At 39.3% G+C, this 19926-nt stretch overlaps 1 protein-coding gene across 1 annotated transcript; it reads right to left on the bottom strand.

Moving 5' to 3' along the window:
* Positions 1 to 5510: 5510 nt before the first annotated feature.
* stbd1 (starch binding domain 1) lies at positions 5511 to 16440 on the bottom strand. Its single transcript, XM_034096040.2, has 3 exons — positions 15529 to 16440; positions 9680 to 10068; positions 5511 to 8824 (listed from the first exon to the last, which is right to left on the bottom strand). The coding sequence occupies exons 1-3, from the start codon at positions 15965 to 15967 to the stop codon at positions 6422 to 6424; spliced, it is 3231 nt and encodes a 1076-aa protein (XP_033951931.1). The 5' UTR covers positions 15968 to 16440; the 3' UTR covers positions 5511 to 6421.
* Positions 16441 to 19926: the final 3486 nt, after the last annotated feature.

Here is a 19926-nt window from a genome sequence, read left to right on the forward strand (position 1 = left end):
CAGTTAAATTCTTTAAGCTAAAAATAAGCTCTGACAGTTATTGTTACAAAAAGACAGTCAGATTTGACACAGAAATAGATACATTAAGGGCAGATTTGAAGCAAATGTAAGATGTATAGTTATAGTTAGATGTTGGGGTAAAGACACACTATGGCACTGTGACATTATCGTAAAACTCTCCTGGGTCAAAGGTCAAGTGGAAAGCTCCTGTAAGAGGAGACGGCAGAGTCCAATTTAAAAATAATTTCACACGAGGCTTTCCAACTCCAGCTAGAGGATCATCACTGTGTGTGTCAGTGTACCAGGCAACAAACCACTGCGCTGTATTTAGAGAACCAGGATGACTTCCTGCCATATTTCCATCTCGATTGGTTGGACATTGATAGTCCCCAGAGGATATCTTCCTTTTTTTATACTTATATATACAAGACAAATGAAAAAATAAATGAAGAATGCGTGAAAAGTGCCAACATCTTAAATTAATTGTAAAAAAAACTGTATTTCTTAATTCTTTTGGCTGTAGTGTTGCTTATATAAGGGCCCCATGAATCCATCCTGCGACTATTTGCTGTGTGTCATCCCCTCTCTCCCCCCCTCTCCACACTTGTCACTTCCCTCTATAGGCAGAGGTTTGCAGATTAAGGTGATAATAAGAAAGGATTAAGGAAGAAATATTGTATGGCTTATCCATCATACTTTTATGTGTAACATTGCAGCCTCTCTGGGACATTCAGGCATCTTGGATGATAAAGCGTTATCTTTTGGATGGACAATGGATGATTAGCTTTCACAGTGAGACACAGTAGGAGCTGAATAACCATTATAGTGTGATGATTTGAAGGCGTTGTCAACTTAAGGACAACCTTACTCAGTATTTGAAGACAGAGCAATGGCCAGTGTTAAGACTTTAGCCTTAACAGAAATCAAACATTGGTTCAACAGTGGCTTAACTGTTCAGATGTTGGACAAACCCTGTGTGTGTACTTGTCCAAAAGTCTATGTGAGATAGTGGCAGACAAAGAGAGAGTTATCTATAAGTAGAGAGTGCTGTCACTTGTAAACCTTGTGTCTAAATTAAGGATTACCTTCAACCAGAAAGTGGACACGCTCCCTGCTGCCGCGTTAGCACCAGTGAGGGGGGTGTGTTGCATTTACACGCCACATGACCCAGGAGAATATATTAACATCACTTATGCTGGCTCTTTAGAACGGGGTTTTATCACAGATCGTATCCACGTTTTGTCTGGCCAGCTTCACACAAATTGAACATATTGACATCAGAGGCTTTCAGTGTAAACAGAACCTCGAAATAAAATCATGTTTTGTTAAATTTGGATCTCTGCAATCAACATGTCCTCACTCCCAGGTCGGCCTATGTTGACGTTATGTCAAGGGGGGGGCCCTTAGCGTCCATTTTCAGCTTTCCGGGATGTCCATATGCTTCTATGGACGCTCATGGAAGCACGTCATTCGTTTGTGTCGGCTGCCCTTAAAGGCAATTTGAGCGTCCATTCTCATTGGATAACGGAGAATTGTACACCCGGAAGTAAGTATTCCCCTTACTGTCGATTTATTTTACAGTGATATCTGCACTACTCATCGACTAAAAAACACCAGATTATCGTTGTTAATTACACAACATTGATTGGTTTAAATTGTGTGCAATGCTTTTGTATTTTTTCCTATCGATTCGGAGAAACAAATATTTTTTCGGATGGCAGAAGACACTACACTACCCAGAATCCCCAGCTATCGTTTGGACTACACCATGTGCTCTGTTTGACGTCATGTGATCTTCAAATTTCTCCCTGCAGAAAAAAAAAACATGGCCGAACTTCGTTTTATTCTCGGCGGAAAATGCCTATTTTAAAGTTAGTTTGGCCATTAAAATGCGTTTCAATGTCATTTGATGCGAGAAATATGAGTTGTTATTTCAGATTATGTGTGCAGTGGATGTACATGATCTTTAGTTTGCTAGTTATTACGAAGATTACTTCAGGAAATTGCGTCCATAACGTTTTCATTGTTACCAAGGTGGTTGCTAGGGACGCTGCTATCAATATTATTTCTGTTATGTTGTGTAACTGTTTAATGGTGTTATCTTTATTGCTACCCCCTTCCCCGTCAATGTATAGTGTTGATCCACAGCGCAAACATATTAGTTTAACCAAATCCGCATCTAAAGATAGCCTATGTTATTTTCCCCCTGTGCAATTCCAGTCTCACATCTCAGAGCACATCGTCATTAACAAATACCGGAAACAGACCGAAAACATTTAAAAAAAATAAAATAATACTTTATTCCGAGTGTGCTTGCTTTTCTCTTTGAAAATCATTACATATATGCCGTAGTTCTGTATGTGTAGAGCCCTGATGAGAAGACTTCTAGACAAACATGAGGAATTGAAAACGTGACGTGGATCATAAATATATCAGCCATTAAACAACATCTTACATTTCTTTTCACACAATACGTCTCCTTGCAGTATCAACACTAATTCGGCTGACTTTTATATTTGATCCAATTGGTAGATAGGCTGTATTTACACCATAAAGGTGCACAGCTGATATAAAGGGACACCTAGTGGTTAAAGCATGTTATTGAATTTCATTATTTTTATTATTAGATATTAATAGGATCCCAATAAAGTATATTCATTACTCGTCATTCTCTACTAATAGTTAATTAAAGACTGTATATAATGACTATTTTGCACATCCCTTTCAAGATTTCAAGATTTTCTAAGGTTTATTGACATATCATATAGGCCTACACAACTATGGTGTATGCATTGAATGAAAAACTTGCGTCGCAGGTTCCTCAATAGTGCATTACAAGACATCTATCAATATTTGTGCATACCTCCAGCAATGTTAACTATGTTGAAGCACTTATTTTAACTGATATTATACATCATGTATTATACTCTTATAAGATGTATGTAGATATTTCATCTCCGGCCTTGTCAGGTATTGAACAATAAATAAATAAAGAACACAGAATTGTTGAATATAAAACACAGAATTTGTGTGATTATACTAAATGATTTACAAATAAACACCACTGCATATTTAACTGTTACACATGCTGATGTAATGCAAATGTTCCAACTTGGGATCAATAAAGTATATCTTATCTTAAGCTGATCGATGGCTACTGCCATATTCAGTGCTCGGCCCCCTTCTATTCAACATCTCCATGCTCCCCCTCGGTGAAATCATCCGCCGACATGGTCTCAACTTTCACTCCTATGCCGACGACACCCAACTCTACATCAGTACCAATCCATCATCCCAGCTACCCCCACTGTCACTTGTCAACTGCCTCAGCGACATCCAAGCCTGGATGTCAAAAAATCGACTTAAACTCAACAATAACAAAACAGAGGTCATGGTTGTGGCCCCAAAAATACTGCTCCGGAAGGTTGGAAATCTGCTCCTCACCATCGATGGCGGCTCCATCCACCCTTCCCCTGAGGTTCGCAGCCTGGGCGTCACTCTGGACTCTAGCCTCACCTTCAACTCCCACATCAGGTCTACTGTCAAAACTGCTTTCTTTCACCTACGAAACATCTCCAGACTCCGGCCCTCTCTCCCCGACCCCGTTGCAGAAACATTAATTCATACCTTCATCTCCTCTCGTCTGGACTACTGCAATGGAGTTCTGTTCGGGGTCACCAGCAAAGCCCTGGACAGGCTCCAGTACGTCCAGAACTCTGCAGCCAGGCTCCTCACCCACACTAAGCCCTGGCAACACATCACCCCTACCCCCCCCCCCCCCCCCCCCTTGCGTTGAATAAAGCCGACACAGGGGACTTGACATAACGTCAACATAGGCTGACCTGGGAGTGAGGATGTGTTGCTGCAATAGGGCAAACGGGCAAAAGTTCCCTGAACTCCTGTTTTCAAATAGAATTGATCCAAGAAATCACGTGATGTTCACCTGGTCAGTTGACACTGTTTGAAGTGAGGCAGATTAGTCCAAGAGGCCTTTTTTGGTTCAAAGGTGCAACGTGTTTATTATGCAAAGCTTGAGGGTCAATAGGCTCCCAAAATAATGTATCTTTTTGGATAGTTAGGCTTTTTTAAATGCTTACAACTGCTGCTAAGACATTTCACAGGCTGTTACATGTATATGAAGAAGACGCACAGTGGCAGGTCTAAATGTTGCTGTTGTCATAATAACCTTCATACAGTACGCACATATTATACAGCAAATGTTAAGTGGGAAAAGGCGTTGTACATTTTCCTCTGAATGAGTTTCATGAATGAAGATAATGGATGTATAATCAGAACATGTAAATGATGATTTGAAAATGGAGACTGTGTTCCAAACCAAGATGGCAAACATTATTACTCCATTTGAACCGTGACAAAAGCAAAGATACCAAATCCACTCATTCTGTGTAACTGTTAACCACAGGAAACTCGAAGTCTATATTATAGCTGACAGTATTTTACGCTAAACAATGTTGTATCTATATCTAAAGTGCTTGAAGCCTTCTTGTTCATTGTTGATTTTGTTATCTGTAAATTATTATTCTTTTCATTTCGAAGTCTGCATGGCTTACTCTAAATTCTTCTATTTGCCAGATTGCCAATGAACTATAACTCATTCTTCCCATAATGCATCTCCCCTCCCTCTCCCAGCGCTGCTTTCTTTTGGTTCCATCCCCTGAAATAACCTCCCGCTTCCCTGCAGCGCAGATTAATCATTTACGGGACTGGCTAAACATGCATTTGTTCATGCGTACGTTCGTTCCTTGGCTGGAAGATGAAGAGCACCCTCTTTTCAGACGCAGTGAAGTCACCTTCAGCACGGCGCTCAGTGGAGCTGACAAATTGGCAGGGAAACACGCCTGCTAATGACGCTTTCTCTGCGTGAGCCACCTCTGAGCCAGCTGGACTCAGAACAAGGTCACCAGCTACGCTTTTGGTCTGAATCACAGAAATGTAAGAAGGTATCAGTTAAAATATTGAATCTGTCTCAGGCTGTTTGTTTGTCGCAACAACAGTAAATGATTCACATGGATTGATAGAGCAAAAGCACAGCATTTGTACATGTCGATGCTTGGTTGAGAAATAGTTTAAAAACAATCATTTGGAATGGAGATCTGCAAATCTGTCTTCACAAATGGATCGCATTCCAAATTATTGTTTTTAAACTGCTTACAGCAGGTCCACTCATTTATTTCTCAACCAAGCATCGACATGTACAAATGCTGTGCTTTTGCTCTATCAATCCATGTGAATCATTTACTCTTGTTGCGTATACTGTTGTGTATATATATATATATATATAGTATATAATATATATATATAGTATATAATATATATATAGTGTAAAGATTCACAGAATATAAAAAAGACACTAAAATAAATACATATAGAATTGATCAACTTCAATGCAGATTTTTTATATTATTTCCTCATGTGCTTAGCTAATAATACATTTCAATAAAATCTGGAAAATGTGGACTCTCAATGAATGAACTGGTAAAATAAACACAGATTTGACAGACTTGTTTATTTGGTAACAAACTCTACCTTAATGGCATTCAAAAGAAGCATTATCTCCACAGTATTGCATAACAAGATATTTGCATTAAACTTACATGATTTTTGATAGAAGTTTACTTCGATTAAAAGCATACACATCACCAAGAAAGTGACTGTATTAAGAAAATAGACAATACACCTTAAGAAATTCACTCAACTTAAAACGAAGAAAATTACGGCTTTAAAAGAAAAACACTGTTTTGATGTATTATAACACTTTATTCGAAAAGGCACATTGATAGAACAACAATGGGACAGTGGTACATGCACACAGTCCGGCAAGATAAAGGAAGCATCAACTATATCAAAGTTAAGAGGCAAACACAGAATACCTGATATAACACCAGTATACAATATACATGTATTGCTTTCTTTATTGCTGTAGTAAAAGTGAACTATGTGCATTTATTCTCAGACATTGTTGGGGAGTACTTAAGCAGCATAAGGTTAGTATAATAAAGTCTCCATTCACATTAATCAAACACTTGCATTAAGTAGAGCTTTTTAAAGAGGTGCCATTTGCATAATCACAGATACTGCCACGGAAGAAAGGAAGACGTCTCATGTAATGCTTCTGTATTTTGAAGGCAATCTTCAAAGTTCCCTCAAAGATCCATTTAATCACCGTCTAGTTTAGAGAAATCCTCTAAGACAAATCCCATTTGATAACTAATGTATGCCATTGTGTGGATAACCCTAACCATTCAGGTCAAAACACGCGTGGCCAAATACTGTTCAAATTCAAATCAAGTTGTAAAACCATAACGATGGATATACGTTACCATACGATATAAACTCTCTGAATCTGTATCCACCACCAATACTGAACATGCCCATATCAATCTTTTTCGAACCTCGCCTTTTAGAAGAGTCCCCAACGTTGGTGCACCAGCAGATCGTCTCCGTAACCCGCATCAAGATGGCGGTTGCCACCTTCCTCCCAGCGACACACCTCTCCCTTGTCCACCACCACAAACTTCCACTCCACGTGACTCTCCGCGGGCAGGCTGACCACCATGGCCCAGTGCCCGTCCTTGGCTCTCTCAAGTGGGATGAATTCCTTCCAGTTCCCAAGCTCCTGCTGGTTGCCCGTGACAGCCACCGTCTGGTTTGGCGATTGGGTGATATAATGGACGCGGAAGGTCACGTCAACGTTCTGGGGCATGGGCTTGACCGCCACAACCTTCTTGTTATTTTCCGTGTTATTGTCGACGAGAGAGAGAGTGCTGGTTTGTTGGACATCAGTAGAAGGTGGGATTTCTGTTGGATCCACACAAGTAGTGTCCGTTGAAGCCAAGCTGTTTTGGCTCTCTTCAGTGGGAAGCTCGTTGGTTTTTGTAAGGTCTTGAGGAATAGATAAAGCTGAAAGATTCATCCAGGGAAGGGTTTGGTAGTTTCCATCCATGATCCATTCATTATGGTCCATAGTTGCCTCCATGATACTGATTTCAGTCTTTTCATAGTCCTCTTCTTTCTTTGCTTTTGTGTCCTCTTTCTTTTCAACACTTACTCCTGCCTTCTGTTCTTTAACCTCTACAACCTCTACAACTTTCACATCTGACTGTTTGTCCAGCTCCTCGACAAAGCTAGTAACACTATTTGCAATCTCCGCCGCAAACTGATCTATCGCTCTGTGGTAACTCTCCGTGATCTCATGGCCAAACATGTCCTTGTTTGCTGCTAATGATTCATAATCAGTCCAACTTGTTTGCTCGCTGTGGGGTTGCTGGGAGTGATGGGATGGGAAAGGTTGGAACACCATACCTGCCGTATCGTCTTCAATGCTGGATATGGCTGCATCATCAACAAAGAGGATGTTTTGAGCCTCCATCTGTCCGTCAGACTTTAGATAACAATCCATCATCGGAAGCACTGTATGTTCAAAGATCACGTCAAAGTCCTTCCCAGCATCAGGGCTGACAGCCATGCTTGAAATCCCACTCTCTACACCAGCACTACCAACCAATGATGGGTCATTATCCCTCATTTCGAATTGCTCGAAAGATGGCAAGCGAATTTGACATATAGGAGGCTTATTGTCCTCGGTCATGACGGAAGCAGCACCAGTGGTATCTTCAGGAATTATTTGTTGGTCACTTTGTTGGTCTTGGGAGGAAGATAACATGTCAGGATGGGATGGTTCCATAGGCATTATTAGTGAAGTGGTTGTAGAATGGTCACAGGCAGGGGCATCAATGTCAGATTGAACCGTTATTTTGTCCAAAGTTACGTTATTCTCCATGTGGTCACTTTGTTGGACATGGGAGGAAGACAACATTACAGGACAAGAGATATCTTCTGACATTAGTAGTGCGGTGCAGCTAGCATTTTTGCTAGCATCAGGGTCGTCGACTCTTGTCTCGTCGACATTTTCATTTGATTCTACATGGTCACTTTGTTGTTCTTGGCAAATGGGGCGCAGTTGAGGACACAATATTTCTTCAATAATTACAGAATCAGTGTCATTTTGAATTGTGTCCGTATCAGCAGCCTTTTGAATATCTTCTGGGGTGGCAATTTTTTCACCAACACTGGCAACTACGTCAGGTTCATCAGAAACACTTGCCTCGTCCAAAGCTTCATTCCTTATCATTTGGACATTTTCTATGTCTTCATAGCAAGATTGAACATGAGGTTCATACACTTGGTCATCGCGTTCTTCAGCCAACGTCACAGCTGTACCGTTCTGGATGTTTTCATGCTGATTTCCTGTCTCTTGTGACGATATGTGAGGGCAAATAATGGTAATATCAGTGTCTTCATCAAGAGATGAAGCTGTTTTATATTCTCTCTGTGGACAATCTGATGACAAGTCGATGAAATATTCAATGCCTGAGATTTGAGCGTTTGGTTGATCAGTTGTCATACCTGACAGACTGTCATCATGACCTTCATCCTTTAAACACTCCTCCTCTGCCTCCTCACATCCATGTTCCTCATCCGGAGAGAAGTTATTATCAGCGGAATAACTATTGCAATCAATACTTTCTGGTTCCTCTTCTTCAAACTCTTCATTGTCATAACAAACACAAGGAACAGGTACATCTTCTATATGAATGATAGGCTCTTCAGAGTCCTCCACGTCGTTTGTCGTTTTATTATCTTTGTCTTCATCACTGTTGTCACTCATATGACGGGTTTGTTCGAAGCAAACAGGATTAATGAAAGCACACAGAAAGTTGTCCGTCTCTTCTCTGGTTTGCTTGTCAGAAACATCCTCATCTGTGCTCAGACCCTCATCCTCCTGGCCTTCTGATTTCAACACCTAGACACATGAAGAGAAAGTTAATATCTTCAGGTCTAACTTTGCCTGTCAGTAGATACAAATACATACAAGACAGAGAAACTGCCTGTGGCTGATCTCCTACTCTGTGCAAGTCGGTTACTAAACAGAGAATGAAGTATAAGGAAAATTGATCTGTTGATGAGAGAGAAATATTCCAACTGGGTTAGTGTTCTAAATCCTAAAACAAAGTAGATCTGACAAATGGGGAAATATACTTATTTGCTTTCTTGCCAAGCGTTGGATTAAAAAATAGATACTAGTTTAAAACTTGTTAGCAAAGCTCATCAAAACACACCAAGTGGAATTGGGGGTCGAAACTACATTTCTCTGTCCAAAGGTAACCAAAATATCAGCTACCAGAACCTCAATAATTGTTTCAAAGGGATAGTTTGGATGTGTTGATTTGGGGTTGCCTGAGGTCATTCAGTCCACTATGAGTTGGGAGAAGCAGATAGAGGTTACGCCACTGAAGCCAAACCTACAGTGCTGTGGACAGAGGCGTCAGCTCAACGTATTCCAACTATATGAATGATATTTTCAGAATTGTTTTCCCACATTACCTTGCTGTTAGGCAGATATACAGACAATGTTTCTGAAAGGGAACTAAATTCAAACTGAATCTAAGAATTCTAAATATAACACACTTATTCTGATATTGTTCCTTTTTTTTTTTATTGGCCTTTCTTTCCGGTGGCTAAAAATATGGGATTGTGTTATACACTGATGGAGAAGTACCATATACAACCCCACTTTAAAACGTCCAAACTATCCCTTTAGATTTAAATGTGTCTGAAGCTTGCATATAACCTCACTCTGAGACAAATGGCTGCTTACCTTCTTTTCCTCCTCATTGTTCTCATCCTTAATAGTCTCAGTCTTGTTCAGGCAGCTCTCATTATAATGGAGTTCTTCCAACACATCCTGGCGGTCAACAGCATCCTCCAGCACCAATTCAGCCTCCGTGTAAGTACCACTTTGCTGGCTCTTAGAAGCCTCTTCTGCATACGCCTCTGATACTTGGTAAGAGTCCCACACAACTGCCACTTCCTCCGTGTCATCTGAAGTGGTGTGCTTGTTGTCTGGTACTTGGGTCTCACTCTTGAGATGAGGGTAAGGTGAAGATGTGTTTTCAGCAGCTGCAGAACGACGGTGCCTGACTTTGAGTTCACTCTGAATCAGACAAACATCCTCCTTCATGTCTGATAAAACTTCATCACTCGCGTCTAAATGGGATATAAGAGGAAAGATTTTGAATGTATTTCTGGGTTCTACATTTTAACATTTTTGTCTGACTTTATCAAAAAACTTGAAAGTTGTAAGTGCAAGATAAATGTATTCAGTTGTAACATTTGATAAGTATCTCGACTGGTTTACAAAAAGGTTTGTTGTTTTTCTCCACCTTTGTACCCTCTTATGAAATGACAATACAGCAAATTATCTAATCACAGGGTAAGTAATCAATGCAATCAGCAACAACAACTTATTGGACCTGCCCCAAATCTCCTTTGTGTACCCCTATTACTCAATTGTATATTTGATCAAGTAATGATCAAAGGTCATTTGATCAATTAAAATGTGTACTATAGGGTTAGTTTAATACATAACAATGCATTAAATATTCTGAGTTTATGAAATGTTTTGTTTTACATTTTTTATTTGATGAGCATAGTTGCTCCAACAGACAGATAGCTTACTACAGTATGTAGTAATAATATAAAGTACATTATTTCCCTTGTGGATTTTAGTATAGAGTAGAAGAATAAATAACCAGTTAATTCCACTTTCATAATGTAATAAAAGGTCAAAGTAGTAACTGCAACCTTAGTAGAACTTCAATTGAGTAGAAATAAGTATAATACCTTACAAAGTAGTCAATGTTTTCATCACTGCCAACATTTACTAACATTATTTGTCTTAGCTACTATTACATATATACGTTTATAATGGATAAACCTATGAAGCTTTTACAGGGTTAATAATAGAGTTTTATAGTTATGTTATGGTGACCTACAGTATCATTCGTGTAACCTAACTCACAATATATTAATAGTAACACGTGATGTAGCCTACCCTTTCAAATGCATGGTGCCATTATGATATTTCAATATTCTAGATTCAAAGGCATTATTGTCCTATGCACAAAATACACTGACCTAGTGTTGACAATGCAAAGGCTATTTTATATTATTTTATCTTAGTGAAAGCAAAGGTCTTGAACACTCCTCATTATATACATGTTATTATTCCAACCTGATCTCACCAGAATGCGTGACTCCACCACGACTTCTTAACACCACAATGCGTGGTGGAGTCACGAACTTTGTTACATTTACGTGTCGGCACCACCCAAACAACCCCTATGCACCACGCAAACAACCCCTATGCAAAGAGCTTTTATTATATAAAACGTTTTTTAAATCTACTTTATAGCTTGTAGTAACTGACGGGAGGCTTCTTTTATTTTAATTCATAATTCTTTTTATTTTTCGTCAGAATGTAAAAATTACATTAGTTACAAATTTGTGTTCTCAAAAAACAGTGCATTGCGTGTAATGCAACTGTGATTTTTATTAAATTAGTTAGTTTTTAAGGAAGGCCAGAGCTTTAGCTGTGTCAAATAGAGATTGTTCCCTTTAGTTAACGTTATTTAAAAGATATTACGAGCGTCCATTCCCATTGGATAACGGGGAATTTTACACCCGGAAGTAAGTTTTCTCCTTACTGTCGATTGATTTTACAGTGATATCTGAACTACTCATCGACTAAAAAACACCAGATTATCCTCGTTAATTACACAACATTGATTGGTTTGAATTGTGAACAATGCTTTTGTATTTTCCCCCTTCGATTCGGAGAAACAAATATTTTTTCGGAGTTTTTGGATGGCAGAAGACACTACACTACCCAGAATCCTCAGCTATCGTTTGGGACTACACCATGTGCTTAGCTTGACAAACCCCATGATCAGTCCTCAAGCTCTTTGATTGGTTGACCTCCAACTGCATTCCATATGAAAAAAAAAAGGTTTCGTAAAAGAGAAAATCATACTTTATTCAGCAGTGCTTGCTTTACTCTTTGAAAGTCATCACATGAATGCATTGTAATAAATGGTTTGGCTGCATTAAATATTACACATCTGTCGTAGTTCTTTATTTATCTCCAGAGATCGGGCTCAGAATAGACCGGAAACTATTCTTTTACAGTTCTGTTTTAATTTCACAATAAAGTTAGTAGTAATATTTTGTTTTGATATTATTGTTTTTTATTAACTACTAGACCGCTGGGTCATGTTAAGACAGGGGTGGGGAACCTTTTTCCTCTCAAGGGCCATTTACATTTTTTCAACATCCTCCGAGGGCCGTACAAATTATTGACCTCTGCTTAAAAAATAATAAAATCACAGCCCATTTATTTCTTCTTTCTTTCATGCTGTGCAAAGAAAAAGCAACCTCTTAATCCAGATATTTTACCATGACTCACGTATGCATGCACGTGCACGGTTGTGGCATGACCACCAAAACAGAAAGATGTGCAAATGTATTTAGTTTCCTATCCATGTGGACATGATTTAAGTGGGGGGGGGGGGGGGGCGACGATTTTTTTTTAAATGTTGAAGTTAAAAGCATCAATCTGATGCACTTTGAGAGCAACGTTAAGAGATCTATGGATAATCTCTCAACACCCATATGAAACAGAACTGTAAGCATATTTACTTTTTCTTTATGGATATTTTACAAATCACTCTCCTTTCAAACTGTATTCTTGTTTATTAATAACAACTTTTTTTTACTGTCATATAGTATTTTATACCCGTTTACTTTATTCTCTTATTTTTTTATAACTATAATGATCATATAAAGATGTGCCTTTCCCTCACTGGTTGTAGAAAAAGCTTCTTATATTCGTTAGCATAGCTAGCTAACCAGATGCTAATAACAACAAAGTTATTGACTGTATGATAAGTATGACAGATGAACAGATCGCCACTGGGCTTTCAACTAAAGACACAGCCACGCAAAAACTGCGGCATGTGTACGGCTCCTTATCTGAAGTGCCGAGCCACGTTCTGGTGCTCTCCGTCAGAACTACACCCCTGTCAGACGAGACATATACGACGTGATGACACGTTAGGCTCGTGTTGTGCCAGGAAAAACAGGCACTCGCTTGTTTAATTTTTTTGCGGTCTAGATTTCTTTTCTTTTTTGCGTGTGTTTATAAATTACCTTGAGGGCCGTACCAAATTGTCTCACGGGCCGTATACGGCCCGGGGGCCGGAGGTTCCCCACCCCTGTGTTAAGACCATCTTTTCTGTGTTGCTATGGGTTTTTTCCATCGCTTTTGTGTTACAAATATCAAAACAATAACAAAATAATATTCGTCGTAAACTAAACCGGAAACAGCAGTATATTTTATTTTGTTAACACTGTAATCTTGACAGCCTTTTAACCTATGCTTTTAACCCAAACCACCTACTGGTTAAAGCACGTTATTACACGTTTAGAGTAATTGCAATGCAGGAAGATTGTGTTGCTTTTTAATGACTGTTTAAAATGCCTTTTCTTAATGTCTTTCATTTTTGTAAAGCACTTTTGAATATGTTATATTTTATGAAAACATTTAAATATTAAGAGTACATACAAAATAGTGGGAAAGTAGAAGGTCAATGATATAACTATAGAATAGAAAATATCAAGAAGATACTCAAATGATATCTAGAATAAAACAGTGTAGTGCCTGATAGGAGGATGTGCTAACTAATAAGGCTTTATTTAAACATTAAAGAATACTTTAGGTTAAGGTCTTCTTTTAAATAGGAAAAAAGCTTTGGGGGTATCTATCTACAGATAAATATTAAGCCTGACAAAGTCTAAATTGCATGGTTTGTTTTGGAACTTGACAATCAACTTTACTGCAATGTTAACTATGTTGAAGCACTTATTTTAACTGATATTATACACATTAATTATAATTGTATGTATGTAGATAGTATAAGAAACGTGCAGAATATGACAGTGTAATGGTGGAGGTACACACATATTGATAGATGTCTTGTAATGCACTGTTGAGGAACCTGTGACCCAAGTTTTTCATTCATTGCATAACTACACTGTTGTGTATATGATATGTCAATAAACCTTAGAAAATCTTGAAATCTTGAAAGGGATGTACAAAATAGCAATTATATACAGTCTTTAATTAACTATTAGAGAATAACGAGTAATGAATATGCTTTAAATGGATCTGCAGATAAATATTTAGTCTTCTCAAGCACCAACTATCAAATATCTCGCCTGATTGTTGGCACTTGACAATCACCTTCACTGAATTTCCCTCAGGTGTCTGATTTAAGGGTTGTTTATATTTCACATCATTAATCCAAATCTGTAAAGTAACTAAAAATAAATGTAGTGGAGTAAAAATACCAGGTTAACCTTAAAGAAAGCCCTCATAAAATACCCCCATCACCCCAGCCACAAAATGTTCTGTCTGCTGCCGTCTGGCAGGCCGTACCGCAGCATCCGGACTAAAACCACCAGACACAGAGACAGCTTCATCCCACAGGCTATACGATTATTAAACACCTGAACATAGAAACAACATCCATAACATTCATCTGGCTGCTACTTAGAAATTATGTATCTAATATATCATATTCCAATCACTTATAGACTCTTATTGCACTATTTTTTCTGTGTAGCCTATCTGTTTTATTGCGTAGCACTGTTGAAGGAGCCTGTGACCTAAGGGGGGGGGGGGGGGGGGGGGGGGTAGGACACGTTCGATTCCTGTTTTGAATAGTGTGCCTCGATGGGTTTCATTCCATTTCAAAGTCCTTTTTGACGCTCTGTGTAAACTTCGCGCACAACATCCAATCACAGAGGTTGAGGACTGATCACGGGGTTTGTCAAACTAAGCACATGGTGTAGTCCCAAACGATAGCTGAGGATTCTGGGTAGTGTAGTGTCTTCGGCCATCCTAAAACTCATAAAAAACATTTGTTTCTCCGAATCGAAGGGGGAAAATACAAAAGCATTGTACACAATTCAAACCAATCAATGTTGTGTAATTAACAAGGATAATCTGGTGTTTTTTAGTCGATGAGTAGTGCAGATATCACTGTAAAATCAATCGGCAGTAAGGAGAATACTTACTTCCGGGTGTACAATTCTCCATTATCCAATGGACGCTCGTAATACAATAGAGGGGACATGATCATTATCTTTTAAATAACGTTAACTAAAGGGAACAATCTATTTGACACAGCTGAAGCTCTGGCCTTCCTTAAAAACTAACTAATTTAATAAAAATCAGAGTTGTATTACACACAATGCAGTTTTTTGAGAACAAAAATTCGTAACTAATGTAATTTTTACATTCTGACGAAAAATAAAAATAATTATGAATAAAAATAAAATAAAAGAAGCCTCCCGTGAGTTACTACAAGCTATAAAGTAGATTTAAAAAACGTTTTATAGAATAAAAGCTCACTGCGGAACGTTGTAGAAATGCGTGTGTGCACCACGACAAAGGAGCCTCATTCACTTTACATTGGGGTTGTTTGCGTGGTGCCGACACGTAAATGTAACAAAGTTCGTGACTCCACCACGCATTGTGGTGTTAAGAAGTCGTGGTGGAGTCACGCATTCTGGTGAGATCAGGTTGCATTATTCAGTTATGTGTACCTGTTGACTGCACACAGCTGCGGGCTTCCTCCGGGCTCTGCTCCTGGACCCCCGCTGCGTCTCTCTCCTCTCCGGGGCTTTTTCCATCACCGTCTGCGGCCTTCCTCTTCTTCCCCCTCACGGTCCGGTAGATGACGAACCCCGCCAGCACCGACACGATCGCGATCACAGCCAGAGCCACGGCGGGACCGTGCCGCCCGATCATGCAGAAGAGAGACGCCAGGTCCATGCGTCTCTCCACGCCCACGGTGTTGCCGTTTTTCAGCGGCATTATGGCGGTCTGTGGTGGGAGTAACCAGCCCGAAGTGTGTGTCTGTATGTGCGTATGCAGGCCTGACTGATCGGCTGCGGGCTGTCGCTCTAGATCCTGCACGTTGTTCCAGTGTAGTGACCTCTTGTTGCTGCAGAGCTGCACACGGTGCAGGTGCGAGCTGCTCATTGGCTGGCTGGATCACGGGGACTCGGCATTCATTCATAAAAAGGGAAAGGAGCTGTTTATGCAGCCTGTTCCACACATCCAACTGAGAGGAGCAAACCGTGATCCACTGAGAGACAGTCTGATCACATCCTGTTTAAAATAATGAATAGGATTTGACCCTTCAAAGGGAAGGTTATTTGTACACCTCCGCTAAGGGTGTTTGTGCACAGTTTCTTAATCAAAATATATGTTTAATGCCGAAGTAAAAAATATATGTTTTTACTTTTTATCTATTGACCTTGTTTGATCATTGACCTAAATCTACTTTGCTCAAAAAACAAACCATATCTCTGTATAGGCAGTATACGTGAACCACAAATAAATAATAAATACAAATAACATTGATCATGATAACCATAATAATAAAAAAGGGTGTATATAGCATAAATACATTATAATAAAAACAAAACGAATATTTAGAAAATAAATACAATTAATATACATAATCATAAAACATTTGAAAATTACAGTATTTTTTGTCAAAAAAGAGAAACAAAGTACTATAATATAAAGAACAGATATCGAATAGAGGAAATAAAATACAAAACATATTGTAACAAATATATAACTGATATGTACATTTTAACCTTTATTTAGAATAAGAGGGTTGTGCAGGTTTGTGCAATATGTTGTTCATGAGTACTACTGCCTTAGGAGTAAAATGGTTTGCCTTTTGATAAACGATTTGGCTCTACTGTACATATTCTAGTGTCAGTGATTTTCTTAGATCGATTAACAAATAATTCATAATGACAATATATAGATATATTCAAAATAAAATAAATACTTTTCTTTAGCCTCAAAATCCAAGTAGAGACGTATCATAAAAATAGCTTCATGAACACACAGGAAAGCTCCAGACATCAGCGGAGTCACAGCTCCTCCCAGTGGAGAGATGGAGTAATAGCAAGAAAGTTCCTGAACACTCTGGAGCTCCTCCTGCTGGATATAAAAACCGGGACAGTCCCACAGCAGCAACAGAAAGAAATACAGAGGAGAAGACACATTACAAGACTAAACACACAACATTACATTTTTGTGACAGGCCTGAGTATCTTTGGCAAGGTGCTCTGATAGAAGAAGTCTATATTAAAAGAAGAATGTGCACAGATCACATACATACAAATGTACACTGAAACGTTTTTTGTTTCTTTTGGGACATTGCAAACTCTGTGAAGGTTTTCCCCACCTCAGAAAATTGCACAGGTATGTGAGGCTTAATAAAAGTCAAATGAGAAACAATATCAGCTGATCAAAGTATATGAGTTACATTAAACCTTTGTAACGAGTTGTGATTTATTCTGTGTTTCTGTTTAACTGACATGTGATTGACAGTCCTCCTGATTGGCAGCATATGCAGCTCGTTAACTGAGATTGCTCTCAGCTGTGTTAGAGCCACTTTTAAACTGTCATATTCTGCACACTTACATTAGGGTGGTCCTTAAAATTGAAAGTCGGAAAGTCTAAGCTCCAACCCCCAGAATTCATTCTATTAGTCAAGAAAACTCTCCTGGTGAATTTTTTCCTCAATCTGACAACATTTACCCCTCCCTCGTCAACCTTGAAGTTTAGCCTCAATTGCAGCACCGTGGCTGCTGGTGTGGCAGCAGGTCGATGAGGGAGGGGCAGGGGCGCCGCCAGGGATTTTGGGCCCCATGGAAAGATATCACATTGGTTACTTAAACATTTTTTTCTTTATGTTCTAAAATAGTTTGGGCCCCTGTCAGTCACGGGCCCTTAGAATCGTCCTAACTTTTAGTAACATCTTGATTATAATGATGATATATAATCTCTACTTCCTAACTTCTGCCTTAAAACACATTCACCTGTACACAGCTGCCTTGTGGGGAGAATATACATTCACTATCATGAGGCGTGTTTTCACTGCATGGTACTGAACTTGACTCACCCACACTGACTCATACAATTAGTTTATCTGCGAACATTTTTGAAATGTAAATCTTTGGTTTGATTCCATAACATGGCAAAAAGTCTATCACAGTCCGCTGGCAATATTCCATTCCAACTTGCTTTTAGCAACACTGTATATGCAATGAAATGACTGAGCAGAAATGATTTGCACATGGTCGACAAATAGTTACACTGTATTTGAAACACTGTTAGACTAATTTCCGCCACAAGATGTCAGAAGTTATCAGGTTTAACAATGTCCCAACCGCACTCAGCTTAACAGTCTGAAGTCTTTCATTTCCAGCTGTTTGGTGTAAATGTCATCTGGATACTGAGCCATGTAGAAGAATCAAAGGCTCAACTAGCAGCTGATGTTATAACCTGCATTTATTTCCTTTCTTCCAACCACATTCCCACTTCTTCAAACCTGTTCATGGCCATGTTCTACCTTTCCTCCAAACTCTTGACTCCGCCTCCATTCCCTTCCCCCCTTTCCTCCCCACCTGCTTCAAATTGTCCCCAATCAGTCATTGTTTTCAATGTCCACTCTGTCTGGCCATTACCTGCCTGTGAACTGATTTATCCTATAAATCATTCCACACAATCACTTGTTGTATCTTCTGTGCTTCAGAAAATAGAGGATACCTTTGTCCCTCCATTGTAAAATGTTGGAGAACATCTTGAAACTGCTAACAAAGTGGAACGTCACAGTTCAACGCCAATAATAAGTAAAAATAAGAATAGGTTATACATAATGATGTTTTATGTCACATCGCTAGGGAAGTAAGTGTGCTACAATGTTAACATTTCAAAGTTTGCATGAACATTTGTCAAAGTCTTCGGGCTACAAATGGCTCAAATTAAACAGTCTGATCAGCAAAAGTGGCTCATTGGTTGAATCTATATAAATCTAAATCAACCCTCTTGGTATCCCAATCATTCTCCATCACCAATTAGAAAAAACCTTCATAAACAATATTAGCTAACACTGTACAATGAAACATTATTAATGACCTCTCCCACTCCCCCCCCCCCCCCCTTATGTTGTTTACAAGTGAATGTCAACTATTACCACGGGTGCTTGGGCTCTCCCTGGCTCCCGTCTGGCTGTCAGGGCTTTTCTTTCCCACGAATAGACGGATTGTCCCGTAAACGTGGCAGCACAGGGGCGGAGGAGGGAGAAAAACGACTTTAGGGAACTACTCCGCTTTTGTTTTATTTTCTATGTAAAGTGCTGACTGAATGCGTATTCCCTAGATCTTTAAACATCAGCTGTTGCCCTCCTGTCCTCGTTTCATCCCTCCATATCTTGCAGTTTGCCTATAAATACTTTGATCTCCCATCATCTGCTTTAATATGGCCTCCTCTTTCTTCACCTCCCTCATCCCATCATATTCTCCTTTCTCCTCCTCACTGTGTATGTGTAAGGTTGGGTGTTACCGTGACGTCGTCTTTACTCACTATCCCTTTGCTTTCATCTCCTCACTTCCCCTGCAAGATGCGGAGCTCCAGCAACACATGGGAACATTTACCGACTGTTTTATTTCCTCTTTCCTCCAGGCCCATTTTCCTTTGCATCCCATCCCCCTATCAACCATCTCCTTCTATATTCAAATCTTTCTCTTCACCTCCCTTCCTCTCTTTCCCTTCCACTCGTTTCCCCGTCGTCTCAGACACTTTAAATGACTTTTAATCAACAGGGTGTGTTTGAAGCTGAAGGCTTTTACTGCCTCAACAAAAGCCCATGAGTCAGTCTTGTGTGTATGCGTGGCTGTCTGTTTATGTTCAAAGTGATGTTGGACAAATGCAATATGGGGCCTTATCGAGAGTTAAGCATTGTTCCAACAAGTGATATAAGCATTGCCCACTTTAAAGTGTTGTCTTGTCAAACACTTATTATTTACTGAGGTATTCAAATACAAATGTATTTCTCAGTAAAGTTTTGTTTAGTGATGCATTTACACATGTTGGATTGTGCCAGTATACTTGGGTATGTCCAATTTTGATGT

This window comes from Pseudochaenichthys georgianus, chromosome 12 (genome assembly GCF_902827115.2).
Source record: "Pseudochaenichthys georgianus chromosome 12, fPseGeo1.2, whole genome shotgun sequence".
NCBI classification, from domain to species: Eukaryota; Metazoa; Chordata; class Actinopteri; order Perciformes; family Channichthyidae; genus Pseudochaenichthys; species Pseudochaenichthys georgianus.